General features: G+C 32.3%; 4 protein-coding genes and 1 long non-coding RNA gene across 5 annotated transcripts; 3 read left to right on the top strand and 2 right to left on the bottom strand.

Moving 5' to 3' along the window:
* Window positions 1-171: 171 nt before the first annotated feature.
* Window positions 172-5,378, top strand: LOC140451523 (uncharacterized). Its single transcript, XM_072545378.1, has 2 exons — window positions 172-382; window positions 448-5,378. Exons 1-2 carry the CDS (start codon window positions 248-250, stop codon window positions 1,699-1,701), a joined length of 1,389 nt encoding a protein of 462 aa, XP_072401479.1. The 5' UTR covers window positions 172-247; the 3' UTR covers window positions 1,702-5,378.
* Window positions 5,379-5,994: 616 nt separating this feature from the next.
* LOC140450044 (uncharacterized) lies at window positions 5,995-8,292 on the top strand. Its single transcript, XM_072543467.1, has 3 exons — window positions 5,995-6,630; window positions 6,687-6,878; window positions 6,934-8,292. Exons 1-3 carry the CDS (start codon window positions 6,518-6,520, stop codon window positions 6,989-6,991), a joined length of 363 nt encoding a protein of 120 aa, XP_072399568.1. The 5' UTR covers window positions 5,995-6,517; the 3' UTR covers window positions 6,992-8,292.
* Window positions 8,293-9,360: 1,068 nt separating this feature from the next.
* Window positions 9,361-13,616, bottom strand: LOC140450043 (uncharacterized). Its single transcript, XR_011951938.1, has 4 exons — window positions 13,426-13,616; window positions 11,963-12,235; window positions 10,682-10,773; window positions 9,361-9,518 (listed from the first exon to the last, which is right to left on the bottom strand). It is a non-coding gene; the product is annotated as an uncharacterized lncRNA (long non-coding RNA).
* A 1,004-nt stretch (window positions 13,617-14,620) lies between these two features.
* LOC140451522 (pre-mRNA-splicing factor RBM22-like) lies at window positions 14,621-16,965 on the bottom strand. Its single transcript, XM_072545377.1, has 6 exons — window positions 16,559-16,965; window positions 16,448-16,501; window positions 15,964-16,227; window positions 15,698-15,904; window positions 15,321-15,475; window positions 14,621-15,241 (listed from the first exon to the last, which is right to left on the bottom strand). The coding sequence occupies exons 1-6, from the start codon at window positions 16,610-16,612 to the stop codon at window positions 14,719-14,721; spliced, it is 1,257 nt and encodes a 418-aa protein (XP_072401478.1). The 5' UTR covers window positions 16,613-16,965; the 3' UTR covers window positions 14,621-14,718.
* Window positions 16,966-17,182: 217 nt separating this feature from the next.
* On the top strand, window positions 17,183-20,897 carry Akt (AKT serine/threonine protein kinase). Its single transcript, XM_072545376.1, has 9 exons — window positions 17,183-17,372; window positions 18,143-18,264; window positions 18,323-18,532; window positions 18,855-19,218; window positions 19,280-19,461; window positions 19,520-19,727; window positions 19,864-20,097; window positions 20,295-20,544; window positions 20,651-20,897. The coding sequence occupies exons 2-8, from the start codon at window positions 18,146-18,148 to the stop codon at window positions 20,523-20,525; spliced, it is 1,548 nt and encodes a 515-aa protein (XP_072401477.1). The 5' UTR covers window positions 17,183-17,372; window positions 18,143-18,145; the 3' UTR covers window positions 20,526-20,544; window positions 20,651-20,897.
* Window positions 20,898-21,841: the final 944 nt, after the last annotated feature.

Raw genomic sequence — 21,841 nt, 5'->3', positions numbered from 1 at the left:
TTATACAAACAAATAGATGGTGTTAAACATTAATGGATACCTAAGTCTGTAACAGAAAAAAAAACAAAATATTTATTTAAATATTTCATTTTCTTAAAAACTCTAATGTTCCGCCCATGTTTCGCAAATAACATATTTTGCTAACTTCACGTTAGTTAGTGTTCCGCTTGACGTTTAGAAACAGATTTGTTTTGTTTATATTTTTTAATATATTTTAACACCTAAGATTTAAATAGAATTCCTTAAAATGTCAGCAAATAATAACAGTAAATGTAGAATTTGCTTAAATACTGAAAACGAATCAGATATGAATCCCTGTTTTGATATATATTTAGATAAAATTAGTTTGGCATCAATTTTTACAAATATCACAACGATAAAGGTAAGCTTTTACATTTTATAACGTCTTGTAAAGACCAAGTAACAATACATAATTTAACTTTTCAGATAGAAGACTGTGAATATTTCCCTAAGAAATTATGTCAATCATGCACCACAAGTATAATCAACTTTAAAACTTTGCTGGCTACCTTTCATGAGACTAATCTAAAGCTAAGAAAACAAATATATAAGGTACAAGATTGTTGTGAAATATCTGATGATAATAACAGCGATTTTGATAATTTTGAAATATATAAGAAAGAAGGAGATTGTGAGATATCTGATAGTGATAACAGAGATTTGAAAGAGTTAAATATGGTAAAATATAGAAGTAATACAACAAACGGTAATAGTAATAAAGTTAAAGAACAGTGTTTAAAGTCGGATGGTCAACAAAATGTAACTTCCAACATTAAAGAAGAAATAAATTCGTCTATTGAAGTTCCACAACAGAAAATCAAACTGCTGTCCAGAAAACATGAACCTGTAAGTTCAGAATATAACACAATAAACTCTTTTAAATATACCTGCCATTGTGGGGACTGTTTTTTATATAAAGCTGGGTTTCGTCAACACATGCAATCCAGACACAACATATTATTAGATGAAACAGAGTTTGACAGTTATTCCAAAGAAATTCAGGTAAAAATCCCTATTGGTTTTCCAGAGTTTGTTGCATCTAAGCTTATAGTGAGGAAAAAGAAAATGCAGTGCCGTATATGTGACACCAGCTTCTTAACTGAAGAAGAAGTCAAAGCGCATGAAGATATTCACAAAACGTACATATGTGACCAATGTGGAGCAGCTTTTTTGTATAAAAACTACCTCGCAGATCATTTACGAATACATTCTGAAGAAAGACGCTACACATGTCGAATTTGCCAGAAGAAATTCAAGCACAGATACACCTACGGCGTACATAAGAGATCCCACGAAATTACAAGGAACTTTGTTTGTGAAACGTGCGGTGCGTCGTTTAAAACGAAAGGAACGCTACGGACTCATATACGTATCAAACATAGTGACGTCAGAAATTACTCGTGTCCCAGCTGTAATCTTTGCTTTAACTTAAAGTCCACGTTGGACAAACATTTTATGCGTAAACATACTCCGGATAGGAAAAAAAGTTTTGTGTGTAGTAAGTGCGGTGCCGCTTATTTAAATAAAAATACTTTGACGAGACATGTCGCCGAGAAACATTTAGGGAAGGCGAAATTTTTTCCGTGTACTATTTGTGAAAATAAAATGTACGTCGTGAAAAAGGGACTGAAGTCGCATATGTTAAAAAAGCATGGAATTGCGTTTGATCAAAATATATAAGAAATATCCTATTTTGATCTTTTTATAAAAAAATATAACACCAAAAACAGCTATCTTGTGCTTTTATTAACTTCATATAAAATTAATTTTATCTTTACAGCATAAATTATTATATTTAACAATTTCTTCTTCTTCCTATGCCGTCCCCATTAACGGAGGTTGGCGACCACATTTCTAAAAGTTTCTCTGTCTTTTGCAACGTGGAATAATTCATCTACAGTCATGTTTGTCCAGTCTCGAATATTTCGCAGCCATGACTTCCTCTTTCTACCTATTCTCTTTTTGCCATCGCTCTACCCTGCATGATGACCTGCAGAAGATTATATTTATCGTTCCTCAGTATGTGTCCAAAGTATGCAGTCTTGCGTACTTTTATTGTTCTCAACAATTTTTTGTTTCGACCCATCCTTCTCAGCACTTCCTCATTGGTGACCCTGGCAGTCCATGGAATTCTCAACATTCTCTGGTATATCCAAAGTTCAAAGGCTTCAAGCTTCTTAACTATTTGCGCTTTTAATGTCCATATTTCTACCCCGTACAATAATTGCGACCAGACGTAACATTCAACAAACCTTAGTCTCAGCGCAGTATTCAGATTTTTGTCACAGAACAGTTGCTTGAATTTTAAGAATGCTGCCCTTGCCATTTCTATTCGTACCCTGATCTCTTGGTCTGGATCTAATTCTGTGTTGATGTAAGCTACCAGATATTTATATTTTGTCACTCTCTCTATTTGCTGTCCACCAAGAGTTAGTTGTTCATTATTTATTGGACTCCTTGATACTATTATAAATTTGGTCTTATCTGTGTTGATGTCAAGTCCCATTTGAATGCATTCACTATTTATTGCATCTAGTAAAGTTTGTAGTTCTTCTATACTCTCAGCCATAATTACCGTGTCATCTGCCATTATTAACAATTTAATTGAGTTGAATTTATATAAATATATATTACAGGATCCAACTTGTAAATACAATACATTTTGGAGACGGCTATCGCCGTATTCTCGTTCTCCTCCGCCAATCCTCAAGGTCCAAGGCATGCTCCTCATCCAAACCTCTCGATTCCATCGCTCTTCTAATTGCTTCATTCCATGAGCGTCGAGGTCTACCTCTTTTTCTTCTTCCAGGGGGCTTCCACCTGTGAAATTTTTGGGGCCAATGTGCGTCAGGCATTCTCAATAGGTGTCCAAACCATTTAAAACTCTTTTTTCTAGTCTGTCAATAACCGTTTCTGTAGCATGTTTTTTCTTATAGATTCGTTGGTCTTCCTTTCCAGCCTTGATGTTCTAGCACTTCTCAAATAATACTGCCAACAATCTTCTCTTCAGGTCTGCATTAATTATCCATACTTCAGAGCCATAACAAAGAACTGATTCAACCATGTTTTGACCTGTTCTTTTTTTTTAGTTTATTTGCACTGCATCCTTGTCTTAGTCCTTTAGTTACTTTTATTGGCTCTGATAGTCTATTTCCGATTTTGAGATAAATAGTGTTATCCCTATATACTTCTGTTGTTATTCCTAAAAGGTATGGACTAATGCCGAGTTGTTGTAAAGCTTGCCACAATTTAAGTCTTGGAACTGTATCATACGCCTTTTTTAGGTCGATGAAGGCTAGATGTACTTTGGTACCAACCGCTATTCTTTTTTCTATTAATTGTTGTAGTATAAACAAGTTATCAGTGCAAGATCAAAGATCAAAAATTCATACGTCAATAAACTTATTTTAACCTTCACTTGCGGCTTATTCCCATTAAAATAGTAATTAGATCTTATCTCTTTCGTTGGCCCGGTTGGTGTTTCTCTTCTTTCTTTTTAATGACTGCTCGGATGTAATTGTGAACACTATTCCATCCCTCCGTACTTCCCGTCATCTTCACGATTATCTCTCTTACAGTCACAGGGTTCATACCTATTTCTTTATACATTCTGTTTCTCTCCACTGTACATCTATTACACTCCAGCATTGTGTGAGTAACAATGTCGGAATATTCGCAGTATAGGCATTTATCTGTATCTGTCTTTTTGAACCTATGAAGATACGCCCTAAAACAGACAATCTACCCAGTCTCTTAGGCTCGGGATCAGCATCTTGGTCCATTGGGCAACATATGTGTTATTCCACTCTTCTTGCCATCTTTCCATTGATCTTTCCCCTTCTTCTTTTTTTTATAGCTGTTGTCAAATGCTCTCTTCTCTCATAGAGATGTCTCTTTTCTACTGCTAACACATGCAGAGGAACACAACTCGTGATATTCCACAAGGCCGCCGCAGATACAGTCCTGTAGGTGCATGCTACTCTCAACAGACTCGTTCTGTCTACTTTTTCATAAGCCTAATATTAGGTATCTGTATCTAATTATAATGAAAGATATTATTAATTATTGTGTATTTATACAATAATTATTGTGTTCTACATATTTAAAGTGGTAATTTATTTATTCAATTAGCGTTTTGGATTATTTATGTGTGAATCCGACACCCTATTAGGGTAAAAGGAAGGGGAGAAAGAAAGAAATATTATGTGTGAAAGACAAGTTACATTTTCCTACTATTCGTTATATATTTTTTACTTTATATATGCCCTGGGGGGCGGTTTAACCCCCAAACCCCCCCCCCCATGATGCGCCTCAGTTCTTTTATATATCTTAACATCTACTTCATTTCTTGTTATCTACATCTTGGTTTCATCTGCCTACTAACGACACAGAATCCGATAATATACAATTTTTTTCTTGTAATATCGGGGATGATATTAAATTGCTGGTCAATTAAATATCATGCCCACTAAAAGAAGTACCATTTGGGACTATTTTTTTCAAAATTCCGCAGACGATAGTAAGGTTAAATGTAATTTATGTTTCTCACAGTTAACTTAATCAACGTCTAATATGACCCGGCATTTTAAATTAAAATTTCGATTTTAGCCAATTTGCCTTCTTAGTTCGTTAGCTAAATTGTACGAACAGCTTATAAAAAGCCGCCTTGAGCGAGAGCTCGAAGAAAAGCATGCGCTGAGCGACCGCCAATATGGTTTTAGGGCCAAAAGGTCCACCATAGATGCGGTCACAGCAGTAACCTCCAAGAGATGGATGACTCTCATCCTGCTCGACGTCAAGAATGCCTTTAATACGGCATCATGGGAAAAAATCATGTCCAGACTGAGAGAATTGGGCGTTAGTGAGTACCTGGTCAACGTAATTGACAGATACTTTACTGACAGGTCCATCAGAGAAAAAGCATCAGTTTGTCGCAGGGTTCAATACTAGGTCCCATCCTGTGGAATGTCCTGTACGACGGGCTGTTTAGGCTACAGATGCCAAGGGGATGCACTCTTGTAGCTTATGCTGATGATCTCGTACTGGTTGCGAAGGCGAGTCAGAAAATGGACATGGCTAATGCAGCTAACGCAGCCCTGCGTTGGATTAGTAGGTGGATCAGAGAGAACGATCTACAGCTAGCGCCTCAGAAAACTGAGGTGATAGTTCTCAAAGGGACCCGGGAAAAATCCTCTCTTCGCTTTATAGTGGAAGGTGCGGAGGTTGCACCGGTAAAATCAATTAAGTATCTGGGAGTCTGGTTGTCGGAAGGTCTAAGGTTCGAAGTACACATCCAAGAGAAGGCGAACCGAAATCTGTTTTCCAATCCGGTGGTAACCTACGCTGCCCTGTGTGGTGTAATGTACTAAACACTGCGAAATACGCTAAGCTTATAAACTGTTCTGTATGAATTTAGAAATAAACTATTAATCATAAAATGTCTTTTATTTTCCGTATAACAAAATATTAAAGCCTGATAACTATGAATAAATTTTAAAAATATAAATACGCCGAGATTTAGGCAACACAACATATGACAAAATATTAAAGCCATTTAATCTTAAACAAAGAAAGGGAGAGGACAGGTAACGCTCATTTAATAAATTTTCAAAAAGTGAAGCCAGTTTCGATGTGACTGTACGTTGCCCATTACTACATATCGTAGGGTTACCAGGTCTACTGATTTCAATTTACTGAAACACTACATCGATCTACTGTGGATCTACTAAAAAATATGCACCGCCAGTTAATTCCATATGTTTCCGCGTCTCCTTTCTTTCCTTGTCTCTTGTTTAAGCAGATAACTATGAATATCAGGTATGTATGAATTTTAAAAATTATAAATACGCCTAGATGTAGGCAACACCTTATACGTTACAAACTAGTTGGACAATCGCCTGAAGGATGGTGCCACTTACATACGGACTAAGGTATCTTAACTAAAATCGCTTAGGGCACAGTATATTGCTTATAAAGAATCAGTAAGTTCACTCTCGCATTTTCACGGTTCCAATTTCGAATCCACTCCTGGAAGATATGCGCAATAGATTTGGCGAAAAATGCCGCTGTTGCAAGATTTAAAATATTCCATCAGTTTCAAAGAATATTTCAAATTTATAATAAAATAATTATTATAGAAGTTCTTCAAAAAGAGGAAAATAAATTTCATAAATGGTAAAATTCTTTACATAGCCACTATACACACTTCTAAAGTTTAAAAAATCATATTGCCTAATTGACTTAATATATTCTCAAATAATTAATCATAAGTATCTATCCATTGATTGATTACATTTGGCAACATTGATTTTACCCAAACACGTGTTTGTGTTTATGCTGTGAAACTAGAAATTACAGTTATTTCAGTAATTTATATATAAATTTCATTTATTTGTTGTTATTTAGTTGGTTTTATAAGTTTATTTCGTTTTTAATACATATTACTGTGATATTTCTCCAGTTTTCTAAGTGGTTTTATTATTTTAAACGACGGATTATGATGAATTCAGCTAAAACAAGTGTTTATTATTGCTGTGTATGTAGAAAAAATTCCAGGGACCATAACAACTTGAACTTGAGTTTCTTCAGGTTTCCCAAGGATGAAAATCGGTAAGAACTAAATTCTCTATTTAATATAATTGACCTCATCGGTGTTGTATTTTTAGGTTTGCAGAATGGAAGAAAATTGTTCAATGTGAAAAACTTGCCATGTACAGTGCTCAATATTGTTATGATCACTTTAGAATATGCAGTTTACATTTTGAGGAACCTGCCTTTGCAGGAATGCTTAAAAGCAGGTTGAAAAAAAAACGCAAAACCATCTATTCATCTTGTGAGATTAAACATTCCAGTTCAAGGTATGTTCTTTCTTTCAGGTGAATAATGAGAGAACTCATTTTTGTAATTTTGTAGGCACACCTGTGGAGAAGTTACAAACATTTGCGAGTACTCCGGAATCATTGACATATAGAATTGAAGCTATGCATATATTTTTAAAACTAATTGTTGGATATTTGTGGGAAATTGTAAGTTTTGGCCATGAATTTGGTAGATAACTGTCTAAATCTAAACTCTAGAAATAATTCATCTATTTTGGCTAATAGAGCATGTGTCTGGGTAGATTTCATACAGCCTCTTCCTAAGCTTAATGCTTGAAATTGGAGTCTAACGTTTTAATTGTTTATGTGCTGGTTTTATGAAGTTACTTCAAAAATCTAGATGGGTCTTACTAAGCTGTAATGGCAAATTTGTCATATGGTAAATCTATTTTTATTCATAGTACCCTATCATATCTCGTATGTCGTTATACGTTCATTAATATTGAATTTACTGTGTAGTGCCCTTTTAATAGTCGCCTTGTTTATTTTTTCTATCTGAATATATTCGTTATATCCTCCCCTTTCATTTGCCATGTCGCATGTTAGGATTCAATCAGTTGTTTATTTTGTACCTAACCTGAGGCCTTCTTTAAGTCAAAAAATAAAAATTTGTCATATGGTAAATCTATTTTTATTCATAGTACCCTATCATATCTCGTATGTCGTTATACGTTCATTAATATTGAAGATACTGCGTAGTGCCCTTTTAATAGTCGCCTTGTTTATTTTTTCTATCTGAATATATTCATTATATCCTCCCCTTTCATTTGCCATGTCGCATGTTAGGATTCAATCAGTTGTTTATTTTGTACTGAACCTGAGGCCTTCTTTAAGTCAAAAAATCAAAATTTGTCTTATGGTAAATCTATTTTTATTCATAGTACCCTATCATATCTCGTATGTCGCTATACGTTCATTAATATTGAAGATACTGTGTAGTGCCCTTTCATTTAACGTATCACACGCTCCAATGTCGAAAGTGTATTTTTTCTGCCTCAACAGCCTTTTTACAGCTTTTAATTAATTACATTTAATTTTGGTAGATGTTGGTAGTTCAGATTTCTTTTCTAGGTGGCGTAGTTACCTTACTAAATAAACAGTGTGACTTTTCATCCTAGCCTTTTATATAGATAGATTCTTCCAATTTTAAATGTACGTAAAAATATGAGTTTGACTAACTACGTTATGAACGTAGTGATCCTACACTGGGATCTTTAGGCTATATGACTTTTTTCATTTCATTATTTTGTTATTAATAAGTTGTGATTGTGAAACTACATATATTCTATTCTAACTTGTATTCATAGTTCGCTACTTGTGTTTTTATAATCCTATTTTTATTATAACTGGTATTGTAAAATTCAAATTTTCAAAATATAATTTATAATTCGAATGTATTATTATTTTTTCATCTATAGAAATTAGTTTCCTCATTAGCTCTTCGTTTTATGAGATTTCTCACCAGTAACAGTGAATACAGTGTGATTTTCTAATGAATACAAAAAATTAATATTCGATTAATCAAAACTGATGGATTCAACATAATACATTTTGAAGGACAAACAGTAATAATTATTTTGGGAAACTATTGATAATTGTCGAAAACGCTAAATTTAGGAAAGTATTCATTATTCCGAAAATCTAATTAAATTTTATTTCGCCACAAGTCACTTTTTTCCTATTTATTTTCGAGCAGTGTATTAAAAATTATATTGAGCAGTGTATCAAAAACTGGAATTTATCTGCGCGTGGAAGTAATGCGCGTGAAAAAAATGGAACATGAAGAACAAAGGACTGGCGGCAGAGTGAACCTACTGATTCTTTATAAGCAATATACTGTGCTTAGGGTCTGGTTTCATTTATTAAAATAAATAAGATGGTTTTTGGTTTATTACTAGTCTGAGGTTGCGGTCGATGCGGATCTAAATTACTATATTTTGTCTTTACGAGAACCAAGAACTGATGAAGAATTAAAGATCATAACTTGGACTCACCTTCCAATTCCAAATAAATAGTAATGACTTCGTTCCCTAATTCTCTATTCTCTTATCGAACAGAAACAATAGTTCTCAAAAATCTTTATTTCCAAAAAGACACACACTATAATAGCAAATCTTGTCACTGTTCGACTGTTGTCAAAAATAATTTAGAGCCCGTCACCCTTTGTTTTCCCACTGTTTTGATAATTTACTAAGTACCTAAAATGCAAAACTCCTGTATTTTATCTAAATGGCCCCATCTATTAGGGGGCCCTAGAACTAGAGATTTCAGAGATATTAAGTTGTTATAATTACTTGGAGTCTGCTTTCACTTACTACCAAATTATTTCAAGATTTATTTTTATTGAAACGAGGGGGGCTTCTTTCCTGTATGTCTAAGCAAATGTGTAGTGATTAAAATCTTTGATGTTCTTCCAGGATTAGTATATTAGGGAAAATAATACCATCAAATTATTGCAGACTTTTATTAATAAATTGGAAATGTTATACACAAACAATGTTTTACAGAGTTTTGATTTTTAAATTATGAACAGCACCTTATTCTATTTTATGTAAAATTTTATCCAGTTTTTTGGCCAAGACAGGACATTTCTGCTACAATTGAATGCTTTATCATTATCTGCAATTAATAAAAAATGTTTAGTAATGAAATGAAAAGTAATATCCTTCTTTTTTTTTCAATTAAAAGTAATTTACTAACTGTATTTTACATATGTCTACTCTTGTTATTCACATGTTCTCCCTCTAAAAAACCGCCTTTTAATGTACTCATACATTTTTTAATATCTATCGACGCATGCTTTAAAAACTCACACAATTGACACTTCAAATTGTGAATAAAACATTTATTTTATGTTTTCATTTAATTCTATATAAAAAAAAACATGCATATACGTCATAAGCAGCATATTTTAGTTAAAAAATAATTATCGAAATAAAATTTTTATCAAAAATTAATTACTATTAATTGAATGAAAAATATTTGTGACCACTTTTTGACTTGCAACCGATTATCAGTGTTCTGTATCCTAATTTTAAATGTATGTAAACATTCACAATTTTTGCGCTCATCAATCATAAAATTTTGAGTACCTGTCAACTGTCAAGCGATGGTCGCGCTTTTTTAGCAAATCGGTAGAAGTTGGAACTATTATTCGATTAAATTTATCTCCGCCTATGAAGATTCCACTTCGGTAATATTCGGAAACGTCAGTTATATATATGAAAACGCACGCAACCTAAGACATTAAAAGAGCATGGAACTCAAGTATGAATGACATTAGCACAGAAGAAATAACAATTATTTTCTGTTCTGTGAATGGTTTCCTTACACTTAAAGTTGTGTCTACTCAACACAATAAACATGAATATTGCTACAGAAAATAGAGGGCCATTTGAAAATAAGAATAGTATCTATTCAACCCAATTTTATAAACCCAACTATTACAATCAAAAGAAGTAACTCAAAAGTTGAATATAAATAAAGCACTTTAATAAATAAAATAGAAAACGAGTTCATGAGAATCTATCTTCTAGTTAGCCAAAATGTAGACAACTTTCAGTACTTATTTGCAATATTGCTGGAGTTTCAATATTAACATGTAAAAATAAAACACAGGATATACATATTAGTTAAATATTTAATAGTGATGATAGAAAATGTAGTCAAGCATAGAACTATTGACCAAATAATATCTAAAAGGGTACCCACGCAAAATGCCCTCACTTTCAGAATTTAATTTTTTTGTATTGTATGTGATTAAAAAATAAAACTCACCTTACCTTATAATCATAAAATTAAATAAGCCAAAACAAAACTTCTTTTTGATTGATCCCTGCAGAACACATCTTACATCATCATAAGATGTAGATTCCTAAAACATAATATGGAAAAGAATTCATACCTTTTGGTAAATAAATTTGATTGATAATTTTGGAGGGGCTTTGCAGCCCTATAAAGGGGGACTTAAATTAGTACAAATCTAAAGGACCAAAAGTGGTATTTGTGTCATGTCGACAATTTACATTAGAATGATATCCACCACTGCATAAACTAAAAAATTAGATGAAAAACAAACATACTTCTCATGACATTTTTAGGCATATGTAAAAAATCAATAGTAATAGTAGAAAAATTATAAAATTGGCAAATGGATTTAGTGCCCCTAGTGCTCAACAAATTCCAATGTTTCCTCTTCCAGTGTTCCACTCATAAAGTTACCATCATTAATAGATAGATAAGGGGGAATTAAAATCAAAAATATAGCGAAATATCATTGTATGAGCAAAAAATCCTTGATTGTATAGTCTTAAAGGGGTCTGTGTGGATCATCATTGGGAAGATTGATCAGGAGTTATGAAATCAAAATGCTTAGCTTTAATGGTAAACTGTGGATCATGAATGTTATATAGGCGTTTACTACTAGTAGAGTATCGAAAAGATCCTGTGGGGTTATTCTGGAGGCAGGTAGTGATCTTTTTAGGTTTCAATCAAATTTCTGGAAATTAGAGTTGATTTTGAATCACAAATGATATATGTGGCTGTTCTGGGGTATGTTTGGTATTGACGTGGAAGCTCTTTCTGTATGAAATATTTTCCTAGATTTCTGGATAATGTGAATCAAGTGTGTGTGTGTGTTTAAAAAAAAATAAAACTAATTATTTTTATTCTTACAAAATGTATGTATGTCAGTATACTGTTTTTCTTAGAATCAGGCACTTTAGGTATACAAAGAATTGTTTTATTGATGAAAGTAGACTTTTGTATATATTAATAATCAGTTTTGATTAAATATGCACTGTAAAATTACATATTTGCTTTAAAATGTGCAGACCAATAGTTTTTGAATAAATTATTATTAAGAATTTTAACCTGGTATTAAACAAAGTTGATATGACTTGACTTGTTTTCGAGGGAAATAGGTCCATAAACTGAATACAAAACAAAGGACAAGGGGGGGAAAAAAGACATAGTAGCATTCTAAGATTTATTTTTATCAACATCCAGCTGCAATAAAAGAATTACATTAGTATTAATTTAGAATTACGAATAAATAAACTTACTAATCTTTAAGACCCTTATAATTGTCTCTTTAAGGCACTACCGGCTCTTCTTCTATTATAAAAAGCCGGTACCTTAAAAATTTCCCAATATATTGGGCAGATATTGGAGCAGCCTCTTCTTGTCCAAAGAGGACTCCTAAGGGGCGGCTCCTTAAATGACTGGGTAAATTTCTTCTCAAGAATGCTCTTATTGCTGCTAAAATGAGTAAAATAAAAATTTATTGTACACCTCTAAAGTAGTTTATTGGGTAGTGAAATAGTTACCTTCCATTTCTGAAACAAAAAAAAATGTGATAAGAAAAGCAGTATAAATAAATAAAGTCCCAGCATGCTTTATCATCATTCAACAAATTGTAACAAGTGGTTTTGAATACTTCAATTTACAGTAAGTGCAATAAGTTTATAGATATATTTTATGTAGTATATTTATTAATAGATAGATATACATTTTTACTTTAGTACTTTTCTTTATTGTTTCGTATTTGTATGTACTGAGAAAAATTTATATCAATGTAATTTGATTTTTATTTTAAGTTACATGATAGATTCTTTAAAATGTTGTAGGTATGTATTTTTATTTTCTGTTGATTTCAGTCATTTTTGAAATCTATTTTATTACAGAAATTAAGTCTTTAGTTTAATTTTTATTTATAAGAAAAAAATATTTTTCTTTTGTTATTTCTAAATGCAAGTAGTGCAAAAAAAATTTTATTTTACATTTATTTCAACAATCCTTTTAATAATAATAACAATAATATTTAGTCTTAGTTAAATTGTAAACTAGTAAACTATTTTTAATTATATAGTATGGATCTTTTAGCAATCAATGCCAGCTGCTCTGTAAGCAGGAAAACAACTATTAGACTACAAGATTTTCCTGAAGGAGAAACGTTTAAAATCCTTAATTGCAAAATAGTGCAAACTCGATTTGGTCAAACAGTGTTGATAGAATTACAAGAAACGTAATACTTCTCCTGAAATATACAATAGAACACATACAACCTTATTTATTGGAATTACTTAAATAGTGGTAACTACAACTACATACAGAATTTCCTTTAAGTGACTGAAACCGGCAACTTGTACCACCTTCAAACCCTCACCTATTTTTAAATTTAAGAAATTGTAAGGGTAAGCAAATTTTATATTTTGTTATTTTTCTATAATAATTATTGCTAATAAGGAATGGGTTATCAATCATATTGAGGAACCTCTTTTACGCAAACTAGAAAATTTCCAAGGTAAAGACAGTCGTTACAGTCTTAGTAATATTATAATATCTCTTGAAATTAATGTTAACGAATATGAAATAGGTGAAGGACCGTCTTCGTTAATTCCTCCTCCTACAGAATTGTTAAATAAAAAAGCAAGTATTAATTTGAAAAACAACAATAATGACTGTTTTTATTGGAGCATCGAGAGGGCAATATTTCAACTAATGAATAACTTAACTTAAATCGTACCTGATCTTGCCTATATGGCAAATTTCAAAATTCTGATGTTTCATTCCTAAAGATCTCAGGAGTCACAGGAGTGTACCAGGAATCAGGATCAGGATTTAAACTATTGAACACGTCAACAAGTGTCAAGCCAAGCCAAGCAAACAAGCAATGAGCAATGGTCATCCGGTCATCGGTCATCGACATCGTTCATCGTCGCGCTTGTATAACAAACTAACAAATCGATATAAGTTGGATAAATTTAAAAATACCCCCGCCTATGTAGATTCGACTTCAGTTATATTCGGAAACTACAGTTACCTGTGTCTATGGAAACCAATGTCTAATCAACCCAATCACCGGTTAAATTATAACACTCATAAAATAATTGGCCACATTTAACAACTAAATATAAATTTAAAACAAGTAAAACAAGAGTATAAAAAAGCTCAATTTACTTTGAATATCACAAATTAATAATCGATATTTGGATAATCATACACAGAATGCAATAAAATATTTCGTCGTCGAATTTTTAACTATAAGTCGCGCCTCCATTGCAAACATTTGATACTAACGTTCTACTTTTTATGAACTGACATTCTGTGTTAATATACACAGAATGCACGGAAATATTTTAGTAGTAGAACTCTAAAGTCGCGCCGCCATTGTCGACATTTGAAAGGAAACCTCTACTTTATCTAATTCTATTCTGTTGCAAGTGTCTATTCAACCTTGTGGCGGGTTATTAGTAAAATAAATAAATAAATTAGCTATAAATCCGGAGCAACTTAATAACTTTAGGTACAAAAAGATTTAAAATAATATTTTATAAATAAACCAAATTAATAAATATAATAGAAAATCACTTTGAGGGAGTATTTTGTTCTATTATTATGTGTATTACTGGTTGTATAAATAATACAAAAGTATAAAATCTGAGAAAGAATCAATGGCAGACAAAAATAAGTCTTTCTTCCCAGTTTTTTCAAAAAATCTTTCTGAAATGCTCAGTTTTTGTAGATTTTGGAAGACAATTGCATAATGACATCAATAATGAATAATTTGTCATAGAGACCTGATCTAACCATATTTAAAAGATATTTACAATAAATTGTCACATAGGAGAGTTACAACAGGAACAGACAGGTTATGAGATAAATTTACAGAACTATATAAAATAAAGTGTAATTTGGGAAAAGTAAGAAAACTACAGCTCTTATTTGAATAAAACTTTGCTAATAAATCAATTAAAGACCATACAATTGTAACTGTTTACAAAATTAATAATTTTACATAATTTAAATCAATATTATTTCATTCCTGTATCTGTTGTGTAGCTCCTAACCTGGATGGATCCTGACTGGGATAATGCACCGGTTTCGGCACCACTACAGGCTCACTAACACTGGTGCTAGTACTAGTACTTGGTGCAGGTGCACTAAAAGGCGGCAACTGTGGGGGATTGAAGAAAAATGGAGGTATAGGAGGGGGAGCAAACAGTGGAGGTACCATGATAGATGAAGGAGGAGGCATATTAGGTAAAGGAATATGTCCTGGTTCCAGATTAAAGAAGTTATTGCTAAGTTCTGGCAACGCTCCAGGTAATCCTGGTACAGGTTCATAATTTTCAGCATGGTGTGCAATCGAAGAAGCTCCAGTGCGACCCTGTGACCGCCCCCATTTAATGGTGATCCTTCTTCCACCGAGAATCAGTTTATTGAAGGTTTTTTCAGCTGCTGTTTCCGCTGCAGACCTGGTGGTGAACTGTACAAAGGCACATTGCTGCTTTGGCACTAGGCTAATGGAACGAACTTCACCATATTGGTAAAAATGATCTCTGTAACAAAACATTCAGAGTGATATAAGATATTTTTGCTGTGGTTGTTATCAAAACTGTAACTCTACAACACATTTACCTGATATCCTGTTCCGTTAAATGTCCCAGATTTCCTAAATACAGGGTCGTTATGGTTTTGTCATCTGGTAAAGGAAGGGCTGGCATTGCAGCAGCTCGCTTCAATAGTTTTTCAGCTACTGGATCATTTACTCCATAATATCGGTCTTTGATGTTCTACAAAAATGTCAAATAAAAAGAATAAATCAGTTTCTTTAGTGTTATAAGTTTCTTTTAGTATCTTTTATTAGAAAATAGAAAAGGAAAATGATAATAAAGAAGTCTTAATTGCTTTATATACACTAAAAACTACATATTCTCCACATATTTAAGCAATCTGTATTTTTTATTGCTTAAAATTGAGGAAAGTAACTAAAATTTGCATTTAAGTATACTTACTTGATCAGCTAATGGATCATCAGGATCTGTGGGCTTTTCATGCCTATAGGGACACTCTTCTCCCCTTCTGCACTCACCTTTTACCCAGAAAGAACACACATGTGGCCTATTTCTCTTATAATATGGAGCTGTTCTAGCCAATCTCATTAGAAGATCATTTGGTTCACTCAGTTTACTACTGATTGAGTCTGGATCTGATCTTGCCAACTATATAGATTAAACAAAAATAATATTGATATAAAGAAACCAACAAATTATCTACAAACCTCATTCTCCATGTTCTGAATGTAGTATTCCTTATTGACATCACTCTTAGGTAAGTCATCCTTCAATTTTACTGCAGCATCTCTCACTTGAATAGGCAGACCATACTCTAAATCTAACAAACAAGTCTGGCACACATTTTTAAGTTTACTACATGTCTGACATACTTCTGTTTTCTTAAATCGCATTCTCGCACCTGGGCACCAACGAAATACTGTGAATGGACGCGAGCAAATCTTGCATTCCTTTCCAAATTTTTCTTTTGTCTAAAATATATATCCATAGGTATTTCTGATATTTATTTACTTAAGCAATTTTCTAGCATTTATATGTTTAACACCAGAATATAATTTGACCTGAAATTTATTTATTCCACGATAATATTTAACCTATGACATAGTTTGAGGTGAAAATAGTAACTTGTGTGCTTCCACAACAAGAGCAAGGTCTACTTTTACTTTCACCTAAAATTAAATACAAACTTACCATTCTAATATATGGGTTATCACCTAAACAAGTTTGGCATAATACAGGAAAATCCTAAAACCAAATAATTTATCAATATATTGCGGATAGATCTTTGCACTTATAACTTACAGCATCTTCCCAATTCTGTCTGTTGTATGTATTTGTTGTCTTTGAAGTGGCCATTTTTCATATATCCTGGAGTATGCCTAAGTAGTTATTATCTAAACACACAAATATTAAGCTAAATTAAGCTTAACTAATAGACTTAATTTTTATAACAATCAATGCTACACATACAAATAGACATAGGTTATTGGTTATTTTGCAACTAAAATGAAGGAGTCAAAAATGACAGACGTCTGACATGACAGTTAGAAATTGAAAATTTAAAAACTAAATAAATAATTTACAAAATAAAACATATAATTGGTACAAAAATTTAAAAGGATTATACTGCAATGTAGTTTTATAAAATGTTAGGTAACTTTAAAATAAATCGACCAAATTATTTAACGTTAGTGTACGCCGCTGTCCTATCGGATATTTTTAAGAATTTTATGTTGGTTCCTGTTAACAAGAATAAAGCTCTTGGACATAAATGGTTTCTATAATTATCTTAGTAATTAAATACATTGTATGCATCATTTGATTGTGTTTAAAAGACGTCAATAATTGGTTTTACGTCAACAAAAATATCTAATTACGTCATTATTGGTCGTCAGCTAAGATAACGACCACAATTAATCAACTGTCAGTTGTCAAAGTCAAAGCATTAAGCAAAAAGTGAATATCCTACTCTCATTCCCATTCATGCGTATTTTGTATTTTGTATTTTGATGAATCTAAAAAATATTGAAATTAATGAATTTTGGTATTTAAACGTGTTTGATAAAAGTATGAACTGTATGGACTAGTAGCATTTTGGTATTTAATAGTCGTTGAGGTAGGTGAACAACGTTATGTTATTATTGTAGAACTTGAAATCTAACACGTTAACCCTTTGAAAATGGCCTTTTTTTGAGGGCTTGAACATTATAACTGTAAAATATTTGTTTAAGGCAAGTTATATCCAAAAAAATAAAACTATGTTGCAAAACAGTCAACATATGGCATTACCCCTACAAGATTAGTTCACTGGAAATAACCAGTAGGCACTGAGCAAGTCAATGAGCATTATTGAGATAAAAAAATAGCTTCAACTAAATTTTGTGGAAAATTGTCCAAACCATTTTCGTTATTAATGTATAATCTTGGTTTTGAGTAAAAAAAATTGCCAAATAAGCCTTTCAAATTCATTTTTTGTAACTTCTCTCTTAGTTTGGACAGAATAAATGCCAGAAGTTAAAAGAAAAAATTTGTTTGTAATGATACAAAACATAAAGTAGGGTACACATTTCTGCTGTTTTGATTTCCTATTTAGGGATCTTAAGGCAGTCTTTAGTGCCAGAATTCATTGATATAAATTTCATCTCTGTGGACATCGTTCAGAATGATAAAACAAAGATAGTAATAAATATAGATACAACAATAATGATCAATAAACAAGGTAATAAAGACGCAATTCTGGGTGATAAGCCAACAAAAATATTTTATAAGCATTAAGAGAAGAGATTTGGAAAATGTTTTAAAAACTTCTTGAATTATGTTTTTGTTTCAAGTATCTTTTGAACACTTTATAGAGGTCACTGCATTATTAGTTTTACACTTTTTCAGAATATGAATGAAGCCTCTTCAGTAGGAGGTCCCACAGGACCTTTAACCATAAACAAGGATCTTATTGTGAAGGAAGGATGGTTGCAAAAAAGAGGAGAGCACTGGAAAAACTGGAGACCAAGGTATTATATATTTCTTTGTAAAATATATGGTTTCTACAGCTATATTATTTATTTGTAGGTATTTCATCCTGCTCAATTATGGAGCATTGGTTGGTTTTAAAAGTAAACTAGAAGACTACTACCATGTCGAACCATTAAACAATTTTACTGTAAAAGGTTGCCAGATCATGTCCATTGACAGACCAAAACCTTTTACATTTATCATAAGGGGATTGCAGTGGACCACAGTCATTGAGAGGATGTTCTGTGTTGAAAGTGAACAAGAAAGGTGAGATCTTTTTTAGGTGGTAGAATAGTTTTCCAATTATTATTAGCATAATGCACACCCCTTATTTCACCTTTTTTTGTTCAGGTATAACTTTTTTATGTGTTTTATAAGAATTTTTGAAGCAATTTCACTATAGCATCTTAAAATTGATCAAACATGTCTAGGTCCTAGCTGTACTTTAAAATTTCCAATGTCAAACTTTCTCGTGAGGTATTTCGCTATATTATAATAATAATAATCATCTGCTGCAATAATGTATCTGTTTTTAATTAAAATGAACCATAAAACTTGTGTCTTATCATGTTTTCTTTTTAAATTGTAGAGAAGAATGGGTAGCTGCCATAAAAATGGTATCTGAAAAGATATCAGATTGTGAAGATGTAGAAATGAATCCAGCCAACAGCGAAACTGGCACTATGGAGGATCTATGTGAGAAATTCTCTCTCCAAGGTACTTCAATTTCTAAATCAACTGGAAAACGAAAAGTAACTCTTGAGAGCTTTGAGTTTATCAAGGTGCTGGGGAAAGGTACTTTCGGTAAGGTTATTTTGTGTAGAGAAAAGGCAACTGGCAGGTTGTATGCTATTAAGATTCTCAAAAAGGAAGTGATCATTCAAAAGGATGAGGTGGCTCATACTCAAACTGAAAATCGTGTTCTAAGAACTACTCATCATCCGTTTTTGACTGTAAGTATTATATTATTATTTATTATTACTTTAATGTTACATATTCTTCTTTTTTTTTCAGTCATTAAAATATTCTTTTCAAACCAATGACCGTTTGTGCTTTGTAATGGAATATGTCAATGGAGGGGAACTTTTCTTTCACTTGTCTAGAGAACGGGTATTTTCTGAAGATAGAACTCGTTTTTATGGTGCTGAAATAATATCTGCCTTAGCCTATCTCCACTCACAAGGCATAATTTACAGGTAAATATATCATCAAACTATAGTTAAACATTTACTGTGATTTTTTGGTTCATTACAGAGACCTCAAATTGGAAAATTTGCTTCTTGACAAAGATGGTCATATTAAAATAGCAGACTTTGGACTATGCAAAGAAGATATAACTTATGGAAGAACTACAAAGACTTTCTGTGGTACCCCGGAATATTTAGCCCCTGAAGTACTAGAAGACAACGATTATGGCAGGGCTGTTGACTGGTGGGGAATTGGTGTCGTTATGTATGAAATGGTAGGCAAAATATCACTCAATATTTACGTAGACCAATAATATAATCATAAGTGTCCAACATAATAAGAGAATACTTCATTATGATCCATCCTGTTTTACAAAAATCAGAAATAAATATATTTATATTATTTTCCAGATGTGTGGCAGATTGCCCTTCTACAACCGTGACCATGATGTCCTATTTACTCTCATACTGATGGAAGAAGTCAAGTTCCCGAAGAATTTGAGCACCGAAGCCAAGGAGTTACTTGCTGGATTGCTTGTGAAGGACCCCACAAAGAGATTAGGAGGAGGACCTGAAGATGCCAAGCAGATTATGGCTCATCCCTTCTTCAGCAGCATCAACTGGCGAGATTTGGAACAGAAAAAGGTATGTAATAGGGATAGAAAACAAGAAAATTGAGCTAAAGTGGGAGAAAAATAGAGTATATTATGACAATGAACAACGAAAATGATACATTTATATTTTGGCAATGTTTTTGAGTTACTTAAACTACTATTTAGTAGGATTTATGTTATTGCAACCCCTGTAGAGTCGATATTGATTGATATATTGTAATTTTTTAGATTCCTCCACCATTTAAACCCCAAGTAACCAGCGACATCGATACGAGATATTTCGACTCGGAATTTACGGGAGAAAGCGTCGAATTAACGCCCCCGGACACCAGCAGACCTTTGGGTTCCATCCAAGAAGAGCCCTATTTTCCTCAGTTCAGTTTTCAAGATTTATCGTCTACATTGGGCAGTTCAGCTTACATTAGCGGCAGTATGACTAGCGTAGCTCCAATGCAGTGACTCCTGTTGTTGGCTAATAGTAAGTGTTACTCTTTGAAAGGCGTGGCTAGTACTCCGCTTGTGGAGTTGTAGTCACTCCCATTTGTACGATTTTTGACTGACTGCTCGTTTCTTTTTTTTTTCAGTTCTGGGTACTTATACGGATACAACCTACATATACACTGTAAGTTATAAATTATCATTTTTGTGATAATCTGATATACATATGTAAATAAAATAAACCAATAATTTGTTTTAAAAACATACTGTAGTTCACTTGTATATAAATAAGTTATTCTATTTTGTAGATTTTGTAATTCACATTTTTTTATGTGTAATCTGGAGGAAGTTAATTGTTTTTTTGCTTATTCAAAAATAAATGTTACGATATTTTGTTGTTTTTTTATTTTGGAATTGCTCCTTACGATCCTTTTAATGTGTCGCTTCTTTGATAATGACATCCTACAAAGAAACATCACAAAATTTAACAGTTTCTGACCTGAAGGTAGATATTATTATGAAAATAATAAATTGGACAAATGGACGCACTTGTATTGTAACTAAGTTTTAAAATAAAGTAATATCTGTGGATAATAAATGATATGGATCTAAAGCATAAATTTCTAATTCATTTTCTGCATGTAAAAGATAAAAATGCTGAAAACACTTCGTTTTAGGCAACCACCATTACGGGCTTCCGTGTATTGGTATGCTTGAATCATCGAGTTGAATGGTATGATCAGCTCTTGTAAGCTACTATTAGAAATAGGAAAACAATGAAGGTTTATTCAGTAAAGCATGGTCGCCTTTAATAAAGACGGCCATGAGTCAAGTGAACAAGAAGTTGAAGTAAATGACGAATACTCATTCAATGTATAAATAATTGGGTGACTAGGACATAAAATGGCAAAAACGAGAGTATTTAGAAACTCTGATAAAAAGTGTGAAGGGAAATATAAAAAAATAAGGACTGATTTTTCGTTTTAAAATTTAATTTAATGTGCTTCTTCAGTTAATTACAATATAACAAAGATACCAAATAAAACAATTATCATGTGGAGTGGATTTCATTTTTACAAAATATACAAACTTAAACATTGATTTTACAATTAAAGGCTAAATTATGCAACAAATAATTAGTTTCTACTATTGGACATCTGCAAACAAAACTAAAATATTATATACAATCAAGATATTTTCTTGGGTAGAGATGCTTCATTTTAGGCAACCACCACTACATATATATGTATGAGAGTTTGCCGAAATAACATGTTTTCCAAATTTTTATATTTTGTAGTTCTAGCTTATTTGCTTCTTGTTAATTTAATATCAATAAT

The sequence above is a fragment of the Diabrotica undecimpunctata genome, chromosome 9 (assembly GCF_040954645.1).
Source record: "Diabrotica undecimpunctata isolate CICGRU chromosome 9, icDiaUnde3, whole genome shotgun sequence".
NCBI lineage: Eukaryota > Metazoa > Arthropoda > Insecta > Coleoptera > Chrysomelidae > Diabrotica > Diabrotica undecimpunctata.
This window is presented reverse-complemented; position numbering and strand designations above follow the sequence as displayed.